The sequence below is a fragment of the Apostichopus japonicus genome, chromosome 19 (genome assembly GCF_037975245.1).
Source record: "Apostichopus japonicus isolate 1M-3 chromosome 19, ASM3797524v1, whole genome shotgun sequence".
NCBI lineage: Eukaryota > Metazoa > Echinodermata > Holothuroidea > Aspidochirotida > Stichopodidae > Apostichopus > Apostichopus japonicus.
In genome coordinates this window covers 3,547,995-3,573,026 of record NC_092579.1, presented here as the reverse complement: position 1 = coordinate 3,573,026, position 25,032 = coordinate 3,547,995, and the positions used below count along the sequence as shown (strand labels likewise).

Genomic DNA, 25,032 nt, shown 5'->3' with positions numbered 1-25,032 from the left:
ATAGAAACATGATATTCATACTGCTCATATTGACACTATGAGTGCTCTGAAGCTGGACATGACTTTACAGTGTAGAGAAAATTGTCCCAACTGTGCACCCAGTTGGGACAAGTTTTTCTTTAATACTGTAGTGTCATATTCCGCTTCAGAGCACTTATATTGTCAGTATGAGCAGTACGAATATCATGTTTCTATCAGATCAAGGTTAGGAACTGTTTGTACTGTCAATGGGAGTACTTTGAGAGCATGATATTGGAGTACAGTTTAAAGAGGTTTTAGCATTAATTAGGAAATTGTCCCAACTGGCTGCAACCGGGTGACTATCCAAAGCATGTTGAGCCAATATCAAGTACTAATTTCTAACCAATCATGAAATGGTACTCATACCAAGAATAGACCTACTTGTACTCATGCCATTGTGCTCTTGTACTGCAAGTCTGATATGTAGTACATGTGTTTAACAATACAATTACTGACATTTATATTACAGTTCTGCTCATATATTAGTGGTTTACTGTTACATGGTGTATTAGTTTGATTGATCTGGCTCTTATCTCTGGAACAATTTACCAGATCACATTCGAACATGCTCTAAACTTTCTACATTCAAAAGTCTACTTAAGACCCATCTTTTCACTTGTTCTTTTGTAAATTAATCTGTTTTCTTTGTAAAGTGCCTTGAGCAATGGCTTTTGTCTACTGATTTGGTGCTATATAAGTCTCATTTATTATTATTATCTGTTTATATATGTTTTCTTTCAAATTATGATCGGGGATGGATCTGGGATTTGAGAATGGATGGGGTATGGTCATGGGATCATTGAAGTGTACTACCATGCAGGGGTCTGTGCCATCCTCCCCTTCCCTCCCTGCCACCTCTTCACCCATAAAAATTATTTTTTGAAAATTTCAGTTTGAAATTTTAGTTGTCAAATGGTGCATTTCCAGGTTATATTTAGGCTATTAAACTAGGTCTGAAATTAAGCCTAAACTGCAAGATTGTGCTAATAAGTAATTTTGTGTTATAGTGTGCGGTGTGCACCTCCCACACACATCCCCTCCTCACTGGATCTATGCTTGCTGATACAATAGTCTTGTACATTAGAACATGAGTGATATATAACAGAGCAATATATCATATCTCGTTTACTGTACAGTGATTACTGTACATAGAATATATCAACACCAACTTTTCATATTTTTCAAATTCATTTAAATTCAAACTAATTGCAGCAGAGGTTGGTTTGCATCAAGTAAAGAACTGACCAACATCAATAATTAGTGGAATTGAATTTTCTTTTTTATTACTTTTAGCAGAACCAACATTTGGAGAGTTCATTCCATGGATTTACAAACCTTGTCAACTTCCTCAGCAACTTTATCATCAGCGATGATGCATTTAGATTTACTGGACAAGAGACGGTCCTTGATATCTCCAGATGTCAGAAGAGATGTACCAGGGGTGACAATCAGGCCTAGATATATGAAGAAGATGAGAGAAAAAAAAAAATTGGAAAGCAAAACAAGGTATGACAAGGAATTATTTATCACTCATAATTTTTCCTTAATACCATATATGTTTTTTTTCTTCATTTTTCCATTCCTCATTCCAGCGGTTTAAGATAATGAACGTAATCATCAAGTTTGAAATATCGGTCTTGATGTTTACGACATCATCTAAAGTAGATGAATTTAATATTAATGGTTCTTTATACACAGATTGTTAGCTATCTTTGCATTTCTGTAGCCTTTACATCTGTGTCTTCTTTTCCAAACATAACAGATCATTTTCTTGATCATGAATAGCTCATACGGATTTTTTTTAAATTTTGTCAGTTTCTCATCAGGTACTTTTAATTTGTCAATTTTGTCAGGTACTCATTCACAATATTTGTTAAGGTGTTAATAAATATCTTAACTCCAATGGCAACAGTTAATAAAAGAGTTCTAAAGATGAGAAATATGTGAAGAACAAACTGACAAAATCTTTGAACTGTTCAACTACTTCTCTATTTCTTTATTTTTTTCCCTTCAATTTCTACTTGGTGAACATACCTGCACGATGGCATGCTATATTAATAAACCACCACTCTGGAACTTTAGGAAGGATCACCATCACCATATCTCCAGGTTGAAGCTCACAATCTGTAATTAGCATATTTGCTATTCTGTAAGGAGGTGTAAAATCCATTCAAATGTAAAGAATTAAAAACATGTGTAATAACAGAAAACATCAAAAGATAAGAGTGGACACTATTCCTCTCCTGGACCATACCTGCTTCTACCAAGGATGACTTTATTTCCAACGTCAATGGGAGTTTTCAGACACGCCCAAACTTAACTGAGAGCGCTATCGTATCAGTCCTATCTAGTTCCACAAAATTCAAAAAATTTAACAAAAGTTATTCTCAGAATACTGGTCATAAAGATACCATGAGCTGATCACAAGTGAGTATATATACAATTTCTTTCATAGTTATTGAAGAATCAGATCTTTTGAAATATGTTTTTCAATGTTTCAAGTCAAACTAATTGTAAGCACCTTTTCCAAGCAGCCAAACTGCATAAGTGGAACCATGAACTAATTAAATTAATTGTGAACCAATACAACTGAAAATCAGACAAGAATCTTTTCATACTATATTCATAGTTCATGGGTGTCATTGGAGACAGACACCCTCAATCACCTCACCATGCTCTATATCTTTATAGGGTCAAAGGTCGCTTGATGTCACTCAAACTTCATTACTGGATACAGACATTACTTAATCACCTCACCACACTATAGGGTCAAAGGTCGATAGATGTCCCTCAAACATTTTACCTTGCTGAAATTGCGACCCTCACAAATTTTTACTGATAAATCAGTTTTTTCTTTCAAAAATATATGTAAAGGCAATACTAATGATCTATAAACAATTTAAAAGAGAATGGATGTGCATGAATGGACATTCAGGGTACGATTTCCAATTTCCAAAATGAAAATCATTTTCCTAAATTACCATAAGATATTACATAATAAACAAAATGGTGTGTTTCACTAAACCTCAAAAAAATTGTCCGAAAGAATTATACCCTGTGTCTGTTAGTATTCTTCTCAAAGTTCAATGACATGCTGTCCATTCCTATTCCTAAGCATAAACAACAAAATGCGAAGAAATTAACAGAAATAGCAAATCAAACAAGGTGTTAAGGTTTACCTGTAAAAACTGTGAAAGTGATAGAGGGTAGGGAGTGGGGAGGGGGGTCCTTTAATGTGATCAGTGTGTCTAAATTTATGACCAAACCTGAAAGAATAGATAGACACAGCTCTTTTATAAATAGTAATACTAGTGAGTATGATGTTACGTACATGTCAGGGCTATAATGCATTATCAAACACACAGCTGTCAGCCTTATGGCAAAGCTCCAAGTTAGTTAACACTCCATTTATGAAATATGTCTCAGGCACAGCAGTGAGAGTGCATTATACTGGTACTTTCTTCCTCCAACAGTAGTACAGTATGGCTAATACCCTCAAGTTAGATTTTATTGCGTGACACCAATTATAACTGAACTTGGTTCTCTCGTGCCATATTTCACCAAGATTGCCAACAGGTGACTACACAGGGATCCAGGGACCCAACTAATATATCACAACATATAATTTGTCTTCTGCTGATAAACGTACAATGTTCAGTCGGTCCTGAATAACATCTCTGTCATTCACATATTATGAGTTATGGAAACACAGTAGGGACATAATTAATGTTTGTGCACAAACATTATGTATATGCTGTGTGCAAGACCAGCAACTGGAAAAAAAAAATATGCCCTCACACCAGTGGTGAAATAAAAAACGAAGAATGGGCAACAATAATTGTCCACAACATCTTCAAAGCACCTTGAGAAATGTTTTACTTTTCAAAATAACTTTTAAAGGCTTAGTCTACAACACATCTATAAGAGGAATTACTCGGCTAATAAGCATATATACATGTAAAGGTTTGGCTAATGTTTTAATTTACCATGTGATGATTATACTAAAATACTATAAGTATTACCAGAAGGGTTAGGTGAGATGATACACTTAATAAGTATTTACAGGACACAGTACACTGACTTATACTTGCATGAATAAGAAAAAAAGGGGGAATTAAAAAACCTGGAAAGCACTGGAATTGTAATTTACTGTTTTAACAATGAACCAGTCAACCATTTTTAATAAAATAATTTTTCAAACTGTCAGCACAATTTAAAGGGAACAGAGGGTAAACTCAATTCTTCATGTACCTGACTAGGGATGCATTTATTAAATATCCCATTCCACCAGATGATAGGAATGAAAAAGTATTCGGTTCAATGGTCAGATATTTTACAAATTCTGTGGGGAATGATCTTTTAAAGAGATTTAAGTAACTGCACTCAGGCTGTGCATTTAATGAGCTGATAGGTCTAGTGTTGTAATGGGTTATAGTGACACAACTTTCAAATCTGTAGTTAGAGATGAATCGACTAATTACTCACAAAACTAAACAATCACTAATGAGAATGTTTTGGCTGTTAGACATAGTGTGATCTGTAGTATCTGTACCAGCCATTCTATCTCTCTCTACTATACACCCTGACACTAGAAAACCCTTTCAGCTCCTGGTTCACAATTTTTGCAGATAAGCTACAGCGCACAATGAAGGCAGAAGTAGTATGCCAGCACATTTTACTTGAGAGTTGCAAATTATTTCATGTAAACTGTCACTCCAAAGAAGCGTTGAGATCCTTTACGGGTTTACAGTTAATTCATCTCATATATTGACTTCCATCATAAGTACTATAAAGAGAAGTCTGTCATCTTCTTGGGGTGAAAAATGGAATCTTTGTGGTAATTGTATGCAATTTCTATTTATGTTAATGGCAATGTAACATTAAGTGTGGCAATGTACCATACAGCAATGCAATTCAGTTCCTTCTGTATCTCGAGAATAAATAGTGCAATATATAGTTACTGTATTGTGCATGACAATACTGTTGTGGCAATGAAGGATTATTCAGAGGATGTTTCATTGAGATTGCAAAACTATATGTTTACAAATATACTTAATTTCTCATGTTTATTATGTTCTTACAGGTCTTGAATAAAGCTTATTCTGTATAAAAACAAAACAGGGGATGGTTGCAACTGTGAAACTATTTAGAAAGTTTAGCATCTTTAACCTGAATGGCTTGTTCTACTAACTTTTATTTCACTTCACACTGGTTACATTATTGAAAAAAAAAGTTTTAAAATATGATTTGAACTAGATTTTGTTCCATTTGACAAGGCAGTCCTTGCTCTCAAGCAACTCATGCTAAATAAGCTTTCATAAATATATCACCAGAACCAATAAATATTACAAGTATTATATTATAGTAGGCTTTTGGATGACATGAAAACTCCCATCACAAACAGCCCATTAATACTCTCCTTTCCCCGCAGCCCCAATGGATTCTGGGGCGCCTTTTTGGTGTCTCAAGTTAGAGGAAAACTAGTAAGATATAATTAGATGCATGAAACATTTTGGTCTTCCAAATAACTGTAAATTTGTCAACAGGGGCACAACCACCATGTTTGTTATGGGAGGGTAGATGTTATATTATCATGTTATCCTTGGAGAAGGGCATGAGTCCCCCCCCCCCACCCCATCCCATCCCCTGTGATATACTTTGGTAACAGGGAATGCTAAGATATAAAGTGTTCCTTTAAGTTAACAATGATGAATAATTTTCAACTATTTACAACTTTTCAAACAATGTTGAATAATTTTCAACTGTTTAGGTTTAACTATACATACTGTACATGTTTTTGGTTATGAACTGTAAAGAAAAGGTATAATTTCCTTTTTGGAATATTAGGCTTGCCATACAGGGGGGGGGGGTGCTAAAGCCCTCTGATGAGAAGGGTAAGTGGTTGTGCATGTCCCTGCTTATCACTAAAGATTCAGAGCTGTTACTTACTTTTTGGAATGATATTGTATATCTTGGAAGGTGTACTTTAGTTCCGTACCATCATCGTTTACCCACCACAATGCCGGATGTGGACTGGCTCTTTGACCATTCTTCCAAAAAAAAAGCAAACAGCAGGAGTATCATCATAGTTTATGTTAAGCAGAGCAGAGAGAGATGCATATCATACTTCCTAAACACATAGAAGCCTGCAATGTTTACCGATTAAGTACAGTACATTTGTTGAACATCTCAATTAACAGCACCAATGTCAAATTATACTACCCACACGAAACTTCCCATGGACATGTCAAATTTAGTAACCTCCCTCCAGTTCCTGTCCAAAAATAAAGACATGGTCACACATGAATTACATAAACTATAAGGTTAAATATACTTCCAAAGACGATTACGTTTCAATGTTCAATGTATATGTTTTATATTTACCTTTTAAAAATGAGATAACTAAATTATTTTATCATAGAGATACTGTACCTTTTGGCCTGCAATTGAAACAAAAATACAAAAATCATTGTGACAGTGGAAAACACACCTTTTCCTTTTCAGCCCAATGATCTGTCACATTTGCAAAGTTGTAATATTTTGGTACGTCCCACTTGAAACGTTTCCTCTCTAGCTCATAGTCATTGAATCCCGTAGCGGAAACCGCTGACAGAAAGCCTCGTTTTGTCCTTTGACTGAGATGTTGTTCCTTCCTCTGTAGAAGCAAACAATGTCTTTGGCAAGTTTGAAAACTTTGTAGCTTACGACTGGTGGACTTTTGCATCGGTAGCATAACAGGATCAAACCCAGGTCTTAGTTTAAAAGACCACATTGTTGTTCCTATGGTATAAAAGTAAGAAAGAAGAAAAAACAAAAGAATATAGATTTAGAAATCCATTTGTAACACAATTAACTTATGTTTGACATATCTCAAAACTCTGAACCATACAGTACTTGCAATTTACACATTAATGACTGTTGCGCTCTCAGAGTGTCGAGGCCTAACATTAATTGCCACCCTTTAGTACTTTACAAAATTCCTATCCGTTTTAAAATCAGACTTTCACTCTCCTCCTTTCCATATTTACAGTAGCTCTGATGAATTCTAGGCAGATTTTTCATACCTATTGTTCTTCCGCTGTATATGCCAATTTCTTTCTAAACGATTCTGTCAGTTAAATTTACCTTTACTATGTAAGGTCACTGTTGCAGGAAACATACAAAACTGTTATTAGCACAGACTGCAGAATGAGGTGGTACAGAATACAAACTATATATGTACTAAAATTGGGTTCATAGATCATTCCAGAATCCAGTGTAAACATTATTTGGAATTTCTGCAGAAATGCTTTTCATACCAGATGGATTCTACTTTGAAGGGTAATATAACAGCCCCAAATTACTAGATAACCTGAAAAAGGCTTTGAAGATGCATTAGAATTAAATAAATTAGAAGTAAATTAACACTGGGAACTATAAACACTTGAAAAGAAGCAAAGAAATTGTATAGTAATTAGAATGGGAATCAAACAATTAAACTCAGGATTCAAGCCCTGCATCACTTTACCAACTGAGCTAGCCAACTCATAGTTGGTGGCGATCCCTATAAAGCCATTTCTTTGTTGGAGCTACAGTACCAGTACCCAGGTATACACGGAATCGCATATATATGCAGTACGTAAATTCCATTGCACATAGCTCTGTAAGCATTTGTTGTATTAATGGCATGCAAGGTGTGAAGGGGACACTAGTATCTGGGCTAACATCTTTCTGAGTTGGGATTAGCTTTAGGAGAAATGTTAGCATAAGGTGACCAGACGTCCCCGATTTTCGGGACAGTCCTCGATTACAGTGTGCTGTCCCCGATAAACAAGTGTCCCCGAAAATGTCCCCGATTCGTGAAAATGTTCAGGAATTTCGAAAATATCCCATATTATTAGTAAAATAATTGTAAAACCAAATTTAGTCAAGTGTGCAGTCGCACAACGGAACTAACCAGTATTTCAGGTGGGCCAGCGTAAAGAGGAATATGCTAGATCGATCTAGCCTAGCACTCTTTCGTAAAGTAAGTAAATTTCATCTAAGAAAAAGGTACATTTTTGAAATAAAATTGATTTAAAAAGTGCTTCTAAGTTTCACCATTTTACATCTAAGCACCTTAGGCACTTGAAAATTTTCGGGACACCCCCTCCCCTTAGGCCCCTTCCCCATATCAGTCACGCAATAAATGTCCCTGATTCCAGTCAGGCAAATATGGTCACCTTAGCTTTAGGAGAAATGTTAGCATGAGCTTATGGTTTGTTAACATAGTTTAGCTACTTCTTAGGTGTGGATAGGGGGATGACCTCTACTTTACAGAGTGGTTTGATCCACCTTCAAATCTATAATCCAGGTATTGCAGTATAAAGTCTAAATAATAGATTACACCCAAACAATGAAAAAAAAAATTAAAGCACTGTTACTTTAAAGAAGAAAGCACTGTTACTTTAACACTGTGAGAATACTATGATTCTTGAACTTTGAGATATGGCTAATTTATTGCCAGGTAAATTTGCCAGGTAAGCGCTTCAATGCAACTGCATATGTTGATAGCACTTGACATTCTAACTATATCTGAGGATGCTCCATGTCAATTCACTGTTTTTCCATGGGGATAAAAAAAGAAAAAAAAAAGATTTTGCACTAAATTTGACCTTTGATTCAGTGGGTCTGCAAGAAACAAGGGTTCACCCTGGGTACCTTCCCACCAAGTTTGAAGAAAATCGGCAATCATTTTGGAGAAGATTGGATTGAACTATAATTCAGTCACAAGCACTTCTACCAATGAAGATGAAAAGCTATGAAATCAGAGATTTAGGCAACAATAGAAAGTAGGTAGTGCAATGCAACTTTTCTGAATTTTCCACCGGAGGAGGTGTCTTTTCTCTCTCTTTCTCTCATTCTTGATTAAATTTGCCCATTTTGAGGACTGTCAACTGGGAAGGTTGCTGGTTACAGCAACATTTTAAAACTAGAATCATAATTTTAAGTTCATTTTGATTCAGCCTTGCTGCAGGGGACTTTGCAGCTGCTGCAGCCAGTTTCCTAATGGCACTGTGCCTTTGTGAAAATCTCACGAATAATAAATTGGACCAATGGCGATTGTCGTGGCACAATCACCAATTTTACTCACTGAATGCACTGGCTTCTAAACCTTGGAATTGTCTCTTTTCTCTATATAGTTTAGGAGTGTTAACGTGGTTAACGTCAGTGCCTTCCAATCATGAGGTCCCCAGTTCGAGTCACTCCAAGATTAATGTATGTCGTCCAGTTACAGAGTTGTTGACAATTGACAATTCATAATCATGGACGCTAAATATGAATCTAAGAGACTGACTTCGGTCAGCTTGCGGCTTTGATAAGCCGATGAGGCTCCTTCGCGATATCCTGATCTCAATATATACATAGTTTAAAATTAATGTCTAAATGTCCATATAAGGTAAGTTGAGTTGACAGATACAAAGAGCCACCTAATGAGATGATATAACCTACAAGAATGCAAATGGGAAATATGGCTAATCTTGTCAAGAGAGAACTGAGAAAGGTGGGAGGGGGGTAGGGGAGTGGAGAGGGGGGAGGCTCTCGGAAGGAGGAGTAAAGCAAATCTTTGCTTTTGACATTTGGTCAACAGTCTTACTAAATCAATACTCAAAATAAGATTATAATTAATGAAACTAAAGCCTTCCTCCAATACTATTTCTCCCGCAAGATGATAACTAAACGAGGGAGGGCATTGATTAATTTCTGAATATTCCACACTCACACTATTTTCATTTAATAATATTATTAAATAACATATAACCAGCAAATTGGAAAAACAAATTTGATGAAATTTACATCGTTAATTGAAGAAACAAATTGACTTGTTCAGCTAATGTACCACATTGCAGATTTTTAATATTTAGAATCGAAAAATGCAAGTTTGACTATAAAAATATAAATAAAAAAAAAACCCTGCTTCACAGCAGCAAAAACTTAGGTTTCATGTGATGAATGCATTGTCAACTTATGAGCCAGAGACTGCAGACATTTTTTTGACAAATAGAAAGGTCAACTTTCAGGGACTATAAATTTAAAGATATAGGAACTACAAGATCTTTAAAAGCCATAAATCCATAAAATATTAACATCCACTGTAGAATATATGTGGTAAAGCATCTGTCTTATTATAGCTGCAAGACTGGATTGCCGCTCCCCAGGATAAAAGTTGCAAGGGTGACAGAGCAAGCATCACACCAGCAGTTTTTTTTACTTTTTTTTATGGCTTCTTCTGTTTCTGCTGGTAGCAATAGATAGTGTAAAACATTCCCACAATGCTCTCCAATGGAAGCTAGAATGCCACTTAAATTGCTATGCCTTGCCTTTGAATCTGCTAACATGCATATACTGGGAGCTCTATACCAGCATCATACCCCATCAAGATCAATTTAGTGGCAAACTTGGGCGTCGAATCAGTCGGCTTTGGAACCTGCAAAAATTAACGCTCTTCTTGATGTGGTATACTTACGTTAGTAGACCACAAGGCATTGATGAGTGCTCTTTGGAAATTTCTGTTTGATTGGGATTGTGCAGAATTGTGGGCAACAATGTTTTCCTCCAAAGGTGGAACCCTCCATAGGAGCAGCAGCATGCAGAGAGTAAGGTAGGGTCAAAGGTCAATTTACATTTATAGTTGAGCCATTGACAGAATACATGATGTAAATATAGAGCTACTAGAGGTGAGGGTAGGCATGCACTGATAACTAACGAACATATGTTATAGTAATTTGAAAATTCATGTTACATGAAATAATTCATTATATTCATATTATATACGTATTGTCTATTATCTAACCGTTATTGTCCAAAGGAGACTATCCCATGATGCACTGCATGTATTCCAGTCCGGTCCAGAAGCAATCTAATGATCAGTCTACAACTTTTGATTTTGCGAAAATTTTAATAAACTGATGGTTATCCGTACTGACCTCAAATATGCCATAAAATGGCACCATATGGTCACTCGAGCATTCTAAAATATTCACTCACAAAAAAAAAAACATATTTCCTAGTAGATCAGTTCTCTATTTTGCCACTATTCAATGTCTGCGATTAACTTGGGAGGTGGGTGAAATGTGGTTGGAGTGAGGGGACGAGGGTGTAGTGGGGCAGGTATCAGACATACATGTATACATTTTAGCTATATTTAGCATGATGCAATTTAGTGATATGAACATACCTCCTTTTCATGAACTTCAAAATTTCCTTGAAGGTTGTAATAAAAACAGTTTAAGAATTTTGACCAAAGGTGACCATATTTGAATATCTAGCTATATTTGGGCCCAATACAGCACACCTTTAATTATTCCCTGTTAGGATACATTGCCTATTTGTAGTCTTACACTCCACATTTCAGGCAAATGGTAAGCCCATTTGGGAGCATGAAGGATGAAGCTAAAACAAGAATAGACAACGCCGCTGCAGAACTTAACGCTCTTAGCCATGATCTGTGGTCCCATCCCGAGAACCCTTACAACGAGGTCCACGCCCATGACCTGCTGACAACTTTCCTGGAAAATGATGGATTTGAGGTATACAGAAATAATGCACCTACATACAGTAGACACATGTATTAATAATATACAAATAATGAATGGTTATGAGTGCAATAGTGCAAATATTTCATTCGTTGAAAGATGTAATTTGTTCCATTCAACGAAGCGCATTTGTTTTATACAACACCTTCAAATTTTGTTATAATTGGATGTAAAATGCAGATTGTTTTGAACAGATGGGTTTCTCTGCTCTCTTACCATTGAAAAAAAGTGCTATCAAAAAAGTATAACCCACGGTTCTATTTCCCAGCGTGCAATAAAGCGGATTTTGCATGCAATCGACGAGCAACCAATCAAATGGCCGGAATATAATTAGGTGTTGTTTAATAATTGTTGCTGCATGCAAAGAGAAATCCATTCTTCTGCTTTCTTTCATCAAACAACTATATTTGTGTCCACAAAACTTGTATTTGGCATGCAATACTGGCAACTACTAAGAGATTCCCCATAAAACTTGACATTATTATTTACATTGTTACTTTAATGTGTTTTCTGTTTTATGAATAATCATGAGGTTGTATTTATGTCAGAGGTCACTTGGGAGGAAAAAGATCTGCCATTGTATTGTTTCAAAGTCTTTGTTTTTTACTGCATATTATTATGCAAATGATATATTATATTAGAAAAACAAGTTTCAACCCCCCCCCCAGTAACACTACAGAACAGCTTAGGATAGACATGCATCGTAACATAAACAACACAACAGTTATTATCATTACTGTAAATGAACTTGAAGCCCTTTGATAACAAACAACCAAGTTCCATAAACAGGACTTTCTGGTCTCTGAACTCGAATGCTTATAGGAAATTTACTGAAAATGTTCTTCATAATTCAATCACTTATCCACTGCAAAATAGAATATTTCTTAAAAAAAAGGATGTATTTTGATAAAAAACTACAGAGAACATGGACAATTAAGAAAATATGCCAAGTGAATTAAGTTTCAATGATAAAATCTGCCATGATGATACACTGACCAACTATTGTGATCCTACCTTTATAAAAATTCCTCGCAAGATCTTGTGAGAAGTTTATGAGATCTGGCGAGAAATACACAAGATTTCACGAGAACTTCTGAGATCTCGCGAGATGTTTGTGATAACTTATGAGATCTCACAAGAAGTTTACAAGTTCTCACGAGAAAAGCAGATCTAACGAGAAGTTCATGAAAACATATGAGATCTCGTGAGAAGTTTGCAACTGGTCATGAGATCTTACTTAGACGTTTATGAGATCTCACAAAGAGTTTATGAGAACTAATGAGATCTCACAAAGAGTTTATGAGAACTTATGAGATCTCGCAAAAGATTACTTCCTGGAGTACCTCACCTGGAGTAGTTGAAGGTTTAGGTATATTTGCTCAACCATATCTCAAGTTAGGGACAAGATATTGAGATAGGGTTTTCAACTAGCAGTGCAATGCAGAATATGTTTCTCTTCAGTTTTAAGTTTAACATTGTTTGCCATCTCCTTCAAACATAACAAGCTGATACTACTGTACCTTCTAAGAGATCACTAAAGCATCAACATTTGATACACGATTTCGAACACATTAAAAGCCTAAAAAACCCACAAGCATTGATAGGAAGACCTATTAATATATCTAAATTTAAATAGACGTATTTATATACACTCAACATGGAAGAAGAAGAACACGGATGTAAGCATTTTCAAATGAAAGTTAATAATTTAAGCCATGGAACTCTTAAATTACAATGCTGCTGATTAGTAACTTTCAAGCTTACTTTGTAAATTAAGTGAACTACCAAAAAAAAAATCATAACATTTTTTGATGACCACATGAGATCTTTATGTCGATTAGCTAAACAATTCATCTTCCTTCATCACTACTCTCAACCAGCGGTTAATCATACAGCCTAAAGTTGACCTAAAATAGGCTTAAAATTGGGGATTTTGCTGTTATTAACTTTCAAACTAAATCATGCACGAACAGTTCTGTTCCAGGGTATTCCTTATGGTAACTAGTACCATCATGTCTCATATTTGATTATTATATCCGGGTTTCTCCGAAAAAGAAAGGCACTGCCACTACTTTTTGATAATTTGTATGTTTATTATGTGTGAAGTCGGTCAATAAACATGTATGAGAGTTTATTATTGAACTGTATCAGTCTTTGCCCTGTTCTTGGACTATTACAATTGATATATTTCTTTCACAACATGCTTAATATCAACACAAGTGTCCCCCCCCCCCACTTAATCATAAAAGGCTAAAGTATATGAGTGGCTATAAATGGGTCCTACTGTGCAACCCCTGGGTTTTCCCTCACCCATCCAGCCCCTGGAATGTAAAACAGATGAAGTTAAGATGATTATATATACTAAGCATTACCATGTGACATAAAAATATACATACTGTACCACTTCAGTAGACAGCTCCTTCAAAATTAGTTGCATGTAGGCACGGTTAGAGACTGTGACCTATACCCATATTATTCATCTACAACCTCACAAAACAAATTGACCACAAATATATACACAAGTTCATATATATATATATATATATATATATATATATATACATATATATATATACATATATATATATATATATATATATATATATATATATATATATATACATATATATATATATATATATATATATATATATATATATATATATATATATATATATATATATATAGTAACACTGTGTAAAAAAGGTTGTGAACATGTTATGACACTAAATAATATTGCGTATAGCTATAAATACTTTCATTCGAGTCAATTTGCAGCCAGAGGTAGGGATGGTAGATTTAGGAGCTGCTAATTTAATTGTCGAATAGCAGCTCCCTGTTTACATACAAACACAACCAGTCGCTTTATGTTTCCATGTTAGTTATGCACAGCGTCCCTCCAGAGCCTCTCACGTGATATTCTGCAGTCAATGCCGGGACTATGAAAGCTTTTGTAATGACTGCTACATTATTTATCGTCATTGAAAGTTTATGAACAACACATCGGTTTTGGGAGTAAAAAGATGAACATTTATTTTGAGTTCCCAGCAGTTACAGACTGATTTATTCATACATATGTACAATGTCTTCTACAGGTTGAACGGAACTTCATCCTCCCAACTGCCTTCCGTGCGACCTACGGTTACGACGGAGGGAGGGCAGTGGCCGTCATGGCAGAGTACGACGCCCTGCCAAACATTGGTCATGCGAGTGGACATAATCTGGTAGCAGAGAGTGCAATAGGTGTGGCCTTGGGGGTCAAAGCTGCATTAGAAAGTATGGAACAGAAGGTCCAAAAAGGAAAAGTAAGGAGACAGTCTTTAAGTTAAAGGCATTAAAGACTCGCCCCAAACCGCATGCGGCCATCTGAAAAAGTTTACTTCCTATTGCTTGCAAGTGACGTTTTGTTCGTGTCGCTACAAAATGCAGACAGTAATGAAACGAGATACCTTGTTATCTTTAGCTGGACCTGAGATGTCCATCGCTGTATCGTTTGTACAGTACAATGTGCTGTGGGTATTGACCGCAGCTGTTTGTACTGACTGTACACTAGTGTCTAATTACCAACGGTAGCAAGCTGTGTGTGTATTTTCTAAGATCGATGGTGGTGTCTAACACTTCTGTAATACACCTCATTCGAAACTAGGTCAGATTACGGGCATTAGACGTTTCTTTTTGTGCGAGTCTTCACACCCTTTAAAAAGTATGTTAATTGAGAGTAACCATTACAATTGCTATAGTGTTCCTTAACATTGCAAAAAAAAGATAAAGAAATAAGAGACACAGTTAAAATATTTCTTCCTGCCCCTCCCCCATATTTATTTGAATACATTAACTTGTATATTTGAATATTTTCTACAATACTATCATAAGTTATTCTTAGGTACATAGGTGGGTTGCCAGGTATTTTCATCTGGCATATTAATATCAATTTTTCTATAAAATTAAATTTTCTTTGTATTTACAGATCATAGTTTTTGGATGCCCAAGCAATGCTGGAGCAGGGAAGCAGAAGTTGATCAATGCTGGTGTATTTTTTGGCATTAGTGCATCTTTGATGGTTAGTCCATTCAATAAAAACATCCTTAAACCACGACAAGAGGCCCTGGAAAAGTAAGTCAATAATTTCAAACATTGAGGGCGTTGTGATCAAGTGGTTAAGGCAGTGGACTTGTGATCTTAGGATTACAGGTTCGAGCCCTGGCTGGCCAGATCATTGCGTTGTGTCCTTGGGCCACATCTCTTCACCCAGGTGTATAAATGAGGACTTGCGAGGTGACTTGTAAATATATTTGCGTGAACCGGTTTGTGGCTGCACCCTATGGGAAGTCCCCCAGGGGACACGTGGCTGTGGTGCACTGTTGTGCCCCAGGAGAGACTGTTTGAATTGTGCACACTTTGGTGTGTAGGTGTGACAAGTTACCAATGACCAGGGTTAATTGTAAAGTGCATAGAACTTGTGGATTATGCGCTACATAAATAACGGCGTAATAATGTATACAGTACATCTTTCGATATCTACCTACAATTTATTTTTATTGATACAGGGGTAATTATGAATGATGATACATACTGCAAAATATGAGTTGACAACCTGGTATGGAACCTTCTGTTAGCTTCCACTTTGCCTGCATCTAAGCAAAATGAAGCGTGCAACTGACACTTCGACACAGTAGTTTCATGATCTGGCAATAGTCTGCAATTAACAGCTACTTACTATTGTTAAGAGAGCAAAAACTTAATCCAGAAAGCCAGTTAGCTTTGTGATTTACACAAAACAATTACCATTGAAATGATGGGAAATAGGCAATGAGAGGGCTGCTGGAGATGAATGGGATGCTCTCTGTTTATTCATTTAGGGTACGCTACAAGTTCCATGGCCTGTCAGCCAATGCAAGTTTGGCTCCTTGGGATGGTAGGAATGCTCTAGATGCAGCTGTTCAGTGTTACAGCAGTATTGCCGCTATGAGAAAACATTTGAGACCTAGCATCAAAGTGCACGGTAAGAACAAAACTTAGTCCGTTTTTGCCATGTACGAAAACTTGAAGCTGGACGAATTACAATTGGGAAAATAAGAAGAAAATTGAATGTTTTCATGACAAACATTGTTAGAATTTCCTTCAGACACTGCATGAGTCCTGAAGTGCATTATTCTTAAAAGTAGCCTCTTAAAATTACTTCATGTCAACATTAACTTACTAATGACCAAACATTATTCAACATTCAAGAGACATTGTCGCATGAAAATTGAATGTCTTTTCATATTACAAGACATTATATCATCTCACTAAATCTCTCACCAAAATAAAATGTTTTCCTGTTCACTTTTGTCATAATTTAGGGGTATTTGTAAACGGTGGCAACCACCCCGGTGTAGTTCCGGACCAAACTGAATTGTTGTTCCACATAGAGGCCTCGACAACAGCTGAATTGCAACCAGCGGTCAAGAAATGTGAAGACTGTGCCATAGGGGCTGCAAGTGCCACACAATGTACTGTAAGTACAGAGGAGTACAGTCCAATATAGAATACACCAAAATGGGAAATTCATGTTCAAAGTATACATACAGTAATTAACACTTTGGAGAGAAGCTAATGTTTGACTTTTGACCCAAAATTCAATGACACTTTAATTATTCAGCATCAAATCTTGAATAAAAAATGAAAACTGCACATTTATGAAAGCCGGTCTCCTAATTTGCACAAATATCCAAAAGCTTTCCAGAGTTCAACAAACTCTCTTATAACAGGGCACTTTTTTGAAATTCTACTAATTTGGATATTTATTTTCTAATTTACCAGTATGTCTAACACTATTATCTGTTAATAATATGTTAGACCCCCCAATAAAGAACTATCAGATTTATTACTTTAGCTAAAAACTTTAGGGGCAATAGACAAACTATATGAGACTAGAAAACGGAAGGACTCATTATCAGTGCTAACCAACCAAAAATTCAAAAATGATAATTTTACTAAACCTGATAGCCGATTCCCTTTTCAGGTTGAAATTGAGTATGGATCATACTTTGCCGAGCTCAAAACCAACAGCCACCTATCTCTGCTCTACAAGAAACATTGCAACGAGTTGGGACTGAAGTTTCTGAAGGAGGAACAGAATCTACCAGTGGGGATAGCCACAGACATGGGCAATGTCTCCTTCGTCACTCCATCTATCCATGTTTTATATGACATAAACACTGCTGCACTGAATAATACCAAGGAGTTTGCTCTTGCAGCAGGTAAGCCTAGTGTTATTTTGTATCCATGTCATGTCATGATAGGATACAAGACCGTCCACAATAGTTGACATGGTAATAATTTTGAAGCAGAGATGATCCTTGCATGGAAATGTATCAGACTCGAGTGACATTTACAGTACTAACTTACTACTAGTAACTACATGTCAGAAAGTTTTCTAATTAAGTATGAAACTCTCTTGACTGGGTTCAACTTCTTAAAAGTTGAAGAGACAGCCTAAAGTGGCATATTTTATTCAAGATAATTGATAAAAGTTTGGTTTTTATGTAATGCTAAGAGGCGGATTACATAACTGTTAACATTTCTTATTCTCACTTGATGGTGATGCTGAGTGACATCAAATTGGTGGTCCGTTATGACAGGTCTAAGGTTAAATCAATCACTGATTGGTGGTCCGTTATGACAGGTCTAAGGTTAAATCAATCACTGATTGGTGGTCCGTTATGACAGGTCTAAGGTTAAATCAATCACTGATTGGTGGTCCGTTATGACAGGTCTAAGGTTAAATCAATCACTGATTTACACCACAGTGTTGTGTGAAATGCTTGACTGAAGACTACACTAGTGTCAAATCAAATGCAGTGTTCAATCACATTAATGGACAGTGCAGTTTTGACATGAGGAGAGCTAATGGCATTGCGACCTCATGATGTGTTTATTGATCAAAATATGGGAAACCATAATAATGATACATACTACTTATATATATAGCGCCTCCCAGATTATCTTGAAGCGCTGTACAAGGGTAATGTCAGAACAGCCCCTAGGCTGGACCTGGCATTTGGTAATAGTCATTATATAGCTTTGTAAACTGAAATGTTGTGCCTAACTTATGAGCCATGATTGGTACTTTGACCAATGAACAGTCAATCACAGGTTGACTTTATGAATTATTTAATGATAAAAAACATGGGGTAAGAAGTTTGCAAGATAGGCACATCTAGCTGGTGATATCCTTTTCATACTTTCAGGTGCACCAGAGGCTCAGAAGGCTACTCTACTTCAGGCAAAAGCATTGGCTTTAACAGCTATTGACCTTCTGCAACCTGGAGGGTCAAAACTAATTGATAGTATCAATAAAGAGTTCCAAAAGTTGACCCCACCGTCTGAAGTTGTCGGTCAAATACCAATGAACCAACCAGCTGATACTCCTTACGGGAACAAAGGTACACTACCCCGAGAAGCAGTCAGTGCTAATCTGCAAAACGGACCCCCGGTTGAGACCCCAGAACCAGCCCGAGAAGCAATGCCTGATGATGTTGGCAGCAGTACCGATTGGAACAAGGCTGCAGATTTGGATGACAAAGGTAGCAAAGCTGCAGAAGGAAATGTTACAACTGACAATATCAGCGAGGGCAAACCAGCAGGAGAGGGCTCAAATGACCAAGCAGCAGAACAGAAAGAAGTACCCACAGTGACAGTTAACTAAAAGAAAAGAATATTCGGGAGGAACCAGTGCTTATTGTTAATCTCATTTATCAAGAAGTACTGTAGCAGATCCACAATTTTAAATAGGGGGAGGGATGTTCACAACCCTGTCCCCCACACCTCCCCTATACCTCCCCCACCACCTGGGGCAGTGCCTATCAATGGTTGTACAGTCTACTGCATGATGTCAAGAAACAGACATATACTGTTACTGATGAAAGCTCATAAACTTGGCTGTCCAACGTAGAGAACTTTGATAACAAAGGCCTGCATACTTTTGTGTTTCATAATTTGTAAAAAGTAGCTTTTGACCTTTCTTTATTTATTTATCTGAGGTTTAATGTTATTCTAGATTGAAATCCCATGTCTTGCTACATTTCAAATTAATCAAAGTCCAAAATGTTGACGCTTAAAATGCTACACCTATCTTTAAGAATCCTTTGTAACAATATGCATGCAAAATGGTAACCAGTTCTTAGACCCCTCTTAAAGGGCTCTATGAAAGAAAATATATATATATACAGTATCTCCAAATTTATGATAATAGAAATTTAAATTATAAGTTATCTATAAAACAAAATCTAACATATCTTATTTTGAATTATAAGTTATCTATGTTTCCCATATATTTTTCCTGTTAGTTAATGCTTGCAATGAATAATTAATTTAGTTTTAAATATCATTATTGCTTAAAACTTGCACAAAAAAGCACCTTCATTTTTCTGCAACAACTTAACAGCCAAATACACTGATTTTTATATTCTTACTGTGATAATGTACTAACCATGCATGCAATTCTTCTACCATTATGCAAAATATTGCAATATTTATCTTATAGAACTATTTTAAATTTGTATGAATGAATTCATCACATAACTTCATCTAACTTATTAAAGCATCCAATACTAATAATAATACCAAATCATATATTATCACAAACTTCATATTAAATTTGCATACGGGAATAAAGTATTTTATGATACAGTTTTTGCATGTTTAATAAAGTTTATAATTGTACTTATTGTGTGTCAGTATATCTTTAATCAAAACAGGGTTAATATTTCACTATATGTAGACAATTAATTCTCTCTTCATCAAGGAATTCATTTCTTAGCATGATTGTCGAGCAAAATTATTTTGGATCTGTAAGTTCAATGTTCTTAATATTAATTATTTAAATAAAATAACTGTTAGCAAACTGCTTATCCACTAGAGAGCCTGTGTAGAAAAATGTGTGAAAGTAAGTTGGCCTGACGTTTCGATCCTAGCAGGATCTTCTTCAAAGGCTAAATGACAAGTAACAGTAACAGAAGGGACAAATACACACACAGAATACAGACAGGTTAATGAGCATGGTGAACACAAGGCGATAGATGTAAGGGGATTTTAATACTAATAGTAGACAAGGGATGGAGAGAAGAAAGAAACCAACAGGGGAAGAGGCGAGGTAGGAGATATACAGTGGGAGGGCAAAGAGAGGATTAAGGGAATGAGGTAGGGAATAAACTGGAGAAGGACAAAGACAGAAAGGTGTGGAGAAAAAAGGGTGAAAGAGAGCTATGAGAAGAGGAGTGAGCGGGAGGGGGGGGGGTGAAAGGGGAGACAGAGGGGGAGCAGAAAAAAGTTAGTCATGTCCTTCCTGAATGTTGAGCCCATGAGATTGAATGGTACAAAGGCATTGCATCCACAGACACATACACACATAAATCAAACAAAAACATTATTTTAAAAATAATGGGAACTATCATTTGAGATGATGTTGGTGATTAGATATTGTAAACTTAGGAATTGAGGAGTTTTCAAAAAAATATTGCAACTTTAGAAGACAAATAAATTTTATCGGAATGTATATCAAATTCTTGAGTTTTGTTGTCTTTCCTTGAAAATCGTTGCTTCATCGCTATATGTCAATAAGGTTACGGTCAATTATCGAGTGATGATTTTTTATTGATTTCAATGACAGAGGGCTAACTTCTATCATGGCAATAACAACATTGCTGATATAGTATAGTTCAAACCTAAATAAACACATGGGTAAAGTTCAGTAGAACTTCTGTGATTGTTACTTCAAGCCCTGTTATGCTTGTAACACCTTTAATAATATAAAGTGGAGAAACAAGAAGAAGGCAACCTGAGAAAGAACCCGATCAGAAGAAAAGGTTTTAACTGAAATGATTAACAATGTTGCCGGTTAAAGCTAGTGTACATTCACACAGTACTTGCAAATTTGTTGGCTTATTCTAACGAGGTTTGAAGACAGGATACCAAAGAGCATCAGGTGTGGTAGGAGAACTGTACTGACTGGATAATGACAGAAACAAAAGTAGCACTGGTTGTGTTTTCTCTATAACTGAGACTGGGCCTAACCATTTTGCACCAATCATAACAAGTAAATCCCAGATGTCAACCTGAACACCTGTAGTAATATTCCATGCAGAATAATGAATATATACTCAAGGAACCAAACTCTGCCTACATGGCAAAGCAATCATAGCAATCATTGCAGGATGTTTTAGTAGCTGAAAAGACTTTCAGACAAGATGGCTAAGAGATCAAAACAATTCTTTGAATTTCCCGCGTAGCATTTTGTTAATATTTAAAATACCAATAAAATTTAAAAAAAAAAATTTAAACTCCATCTGTGATACTGGTCAGCCTAGGATGCCTTTTGTAAGAAGTCAGGTCGAAATAAACGTTTTACAAGATAAAAGTTTGAGTTTTCAACATTGTTATAAACACAGGATTCTGGGTCCGAGATGCAATGTTTTAGCCTTTTGTTTTGTTGAGAAACAAACCCGAGTACATAGACTCACAATTAGACCTATGTAAAACATAATATAACACATTACAGAATGAGCATCTTTCTCTTTCTTTTCTTACCCATTGTCTGCAAACACTATTGCATCTGCAGTGCTCAATGTAACATGTACACAAAGTATGTTGTTCAACTGCAACTACTTGTAACAAGACTTCTCCCCTGTGTAGAGATACTGTACATAGTCAGGCACGTATAGCCAGGAATTTGCCAAGGGAGGGGTAAACCTATAGGCAAACTATCAGAGCTGTAGATGCTGCATTGAAAACTATCTAAGCATAGCGCCACCATGAGTTGGATTTTGGCTGAAAAAGCCTCCCAGATTGCTGGAAATGGCACTTTCCAGGCCTTGTAAGTTGCATCTAGGCTTGAAATTACTAGCGATATCATAAAAACATACAAAAAAATATGCTCAAGGGGGGGGTGGTCGCCCCCCTAAGCTACTGTACGCGCCTGACTGTAGTAAAGTTAGTGCTATAGGCTGTGCTATAGTGTCATATGTGTTCACTCAAGTTGATCAGTTGAAAAGTGCAGTATTTTTATGCTGGCATTTTCTCTCACAGGCACTCGTTTTACTTTACTTTGATCTCCAATATTCACAGCTTATGCATAACCTTGAGCATTTTCACAGACCCTATGTAAGGAAGTTGTATACCATACAGTAGTAGGCATTGCGTGATGTCAAGACTCAAGACCTGCATATAGTAACTAATCTATGATAAAATTTCACACTTGGCAATTTGACAGTCAATTCTTAGTTCTTCATTAGTTAAAGGTTTCAACATTTGATTTTTTCTTGCACATCATTGACCTATCACTATAGGCTTCCGTTTTGCCCAAGCCAATGTGTTATCAGGGGTCATTATAACTAAGTATTGTGTGTTCCTGTAGAGGTATGTTAAAGTGAATCGAGGACTGCATGGATGAAAGTTTTTAAGATGTTGCATCCCATGGTCACAACTTTTAAAATCTTATAGATACAGTACAAAACTGGTTGCAAATCAGAAGATCAACTGCATTTCCAGCTAACAATTGAACTTTTTCTGAATGGCTTAACAGTTAGGCCTTGGCCTAAACCATGCATGTTGTGGGAATAGTTAGCGATGTTTACTTTGATTGGTTGTGGCTATTAATAATTATTTAATAAATAAACTTAATAATTTAATAAATATTTATTCACCTGATCACAGTCTTTGAGCTAAGAGACTCATTAAGCCATAGAGGAAAGAATTTGTGTCCATACATCCCATATAAACAGTCAAATCATGCTTAGTGGTGAGAAACATTTTTCAATCTTAGTGAACTGTGTATTTATAAAAGACCAAAGAACAAACCATAAGAAATTTGAATAGATTTTGTCAAAAATATTTGTAAGCACTTTGGAGGAGGTATTGTAAGGTTTTTGAAGCCGACTCCAGTGTAGGGAATCATGGGGTCCTCCCAAAGAAAGAGAGTTCTCTATATCTTTGGGTCCTCCCAAGAAAAAGAATACCAATTTAGTTTTATAATTAGGTCTTCATGCAAGGTTGGGCAACTATTTTTGTTCGTATGTTTGGGGGGGGGGTAGTAAAAAAGGGGAAGGGTGTGTATACATGCCTCACCCCAAGGACTGATACCATGTTTGTTATCTCCCAAAGGTTGTCTGAATTAGCTTCACATCAGGCATATTTTGCCAGAGATATGGTAAATAAGCACCCCTTATTCAACAGATGCTTGATAAAGTAAGCATCCCTTACTTCACTGACGATCAGGTAAATAAAGACCAACATATGTCAAGTATTCAACTTGCAATTTTGGATATATAGGTAAGAGCACCTTTTTCACTGAACCACTAATTGGGTAAATACAATTCAGTGCAATGCTTATAGAACCGACGATCGGTAAATAAGTACCAAGCAAAGTAAATGGTAAATAAGCAATAGCGCCATTCTAAATCTTATTGAACGACCATTGGGTGATAGCTCCAACCATTTTGATTTGCAAAGTTGGTACAACTAATGTAGGTTTATACTGCCTAAGCATATTACATAAACATCTCACAGACAGTCCAAACTATAAAGTTGACATTATGACGAGCGATTGCAGGATTCCCGCAATTTATCTAGAGGGTCTCGCAATAATTCTTGATGGTACTTCCCTCAACTTGCACCATTACAGTAGTTCCAAAACAAGCCAGTTTTGTTGATTTTTGTAAGGAGGAATATTATTGGTCAATTCTTTCCAAACAGAAAACACTGGCTTCCTTAGTTCTTTTTGAACATCCTAGCCTATACCGCTCACATTCACAATGGTCCCATAGTTCGTGATATTAATATTACCAAAATTGGCGACAGTGGTAATTGTATTACCTAGTCTTGGGCCTACTGTGGATAGGCCTAGGCCTAACTGATAGGAATACACTGCCTTTTCTGGCTGAACCCAACCGAACGTCAAAAACCTAGTTAAACCTAAGTTATACTTACACTACAGTCACACTACAGTAGCCTAGGCCTAAGAGTAAGACCTAGGCTAACTTAATTTAGTCTACAAACGTTTCGCGACAAACTCAATTCTGCTTTCATAATAAGTGTTACTTCACTTTTCTTTCTTATTGACCAAATCACCTCGGAATGATGTTAATTTTCGACGATGTAATCAACGAGTGAACGGCAAAGAAGAGAATTTGACGCAGACTTCGTGAGTGGTACCACCAAGTCCCCGCTGTTAATAATGGTAGTCCTGTTAGTGTTACTTGCAATCCTAGCTGGTTTCAGCATACAGTACGTGTGGTTATGTTGCAGACGACGCCAGGTCAATCCGGAAGTTGTCCAAGTTCATAATATACGGAAGCACTTAAACGCCACACCACCACGGATGTGTTGCGTGTCGATCATAACCGTCACTTGGTCTGAAGTTCCTTACACATATATGACCTCATTGAACTGTTTTTATTTTTTATTTCATGGGTTTTTA

General features: G+C 36.3%; 2 protein-coding genes across 4 annotated transcripts in view; one reads left to right on the top strand and one right to left on the bottom strand.

Annotated features, from left to right (window-relative positions):
- LOC139960574 (acyl-coenzyme A synthetase ACSM3, mitochondrial-like) overlaps nucleotides 1-24,842 on the bottom strand; it is a 40,976-nt gene extending 16,134 nt beyond the window's left edge. The window contains exons 1-5 of one of the 2 annotated variants that reach the window (XM_071959026.1): nucleotides 24,684-24,842; nucleotides 6,512-6,801; nucleotides 5,971-6,071; nucleotides 2,056-2,168; nucleotides 1,357-1,475 (exon numbers count right to left, since the gene is read on the bottom strand). In XM_071959026.1, the coding sequence (XP_071815127.1) occupies nucleotides 1,357-1,475; nucleotides 2,056-2,168; nucleotides 5,971-6,071; nucleotides 6,512-6,793 (615 nt within the window). In that variant the 5' untranslated portion in view covers nucleotides 6,794-6,801; nucleotides 24,684-24,842. Of the gene's footprint in view, nucleotides 1-1,356; nucleotides 1,476-2,055; nucleotides 2,169-5,970; nucleotides 6,072-6,511; nucleotides 6,802-7,085; nucleotides 7,168-24,683 lie in introns of those variants that run through there. The other variant, XM_071959027.1, reaches the window with a different exon arrangement.
- On the top strand, nucleotides 4,681-21,121 carry LOC139960575 (xaa-Arg dipeptidase-like). Of its 2 annotated transcripts, none has more exons than XM_071959029.1 (8): nucleotides 4,681-4,858; nucleotides 11,396-11,570; nucleotides 14,672-14,881; nucleotides 15,544-15,689; nucleotides 16,436-16,578; nucleotides 16,919-17,073; nucleotides 17,581-17,818; nucleotides 18,809-21,121. In XM_071959029.1, exons 1-8 carry the CDS (start codon nucleotides 4,845-4,847, stop codon nucleotides 19,264-19,266), a joined length of 1,539 nt encoding a protein of 512 aa, XP_071815130.1. In that variant the 5' UTR covers nucleotides 4,681-4,844; the 3' UTR covers nucleotides 19,267-21,121. The 2 variants fall into 2 exon arrangements, with proteins under 2 accessions (XP_071815130.1, XP_071815129.1); XM_071959028.1 differs by lacking the exon at nucleotides 4,681-4,858 and adding an exon at nucleotides 10,369-10,642.
- Nucleotides 24,843-25,032: the final 190 nt, after the last annotated feature.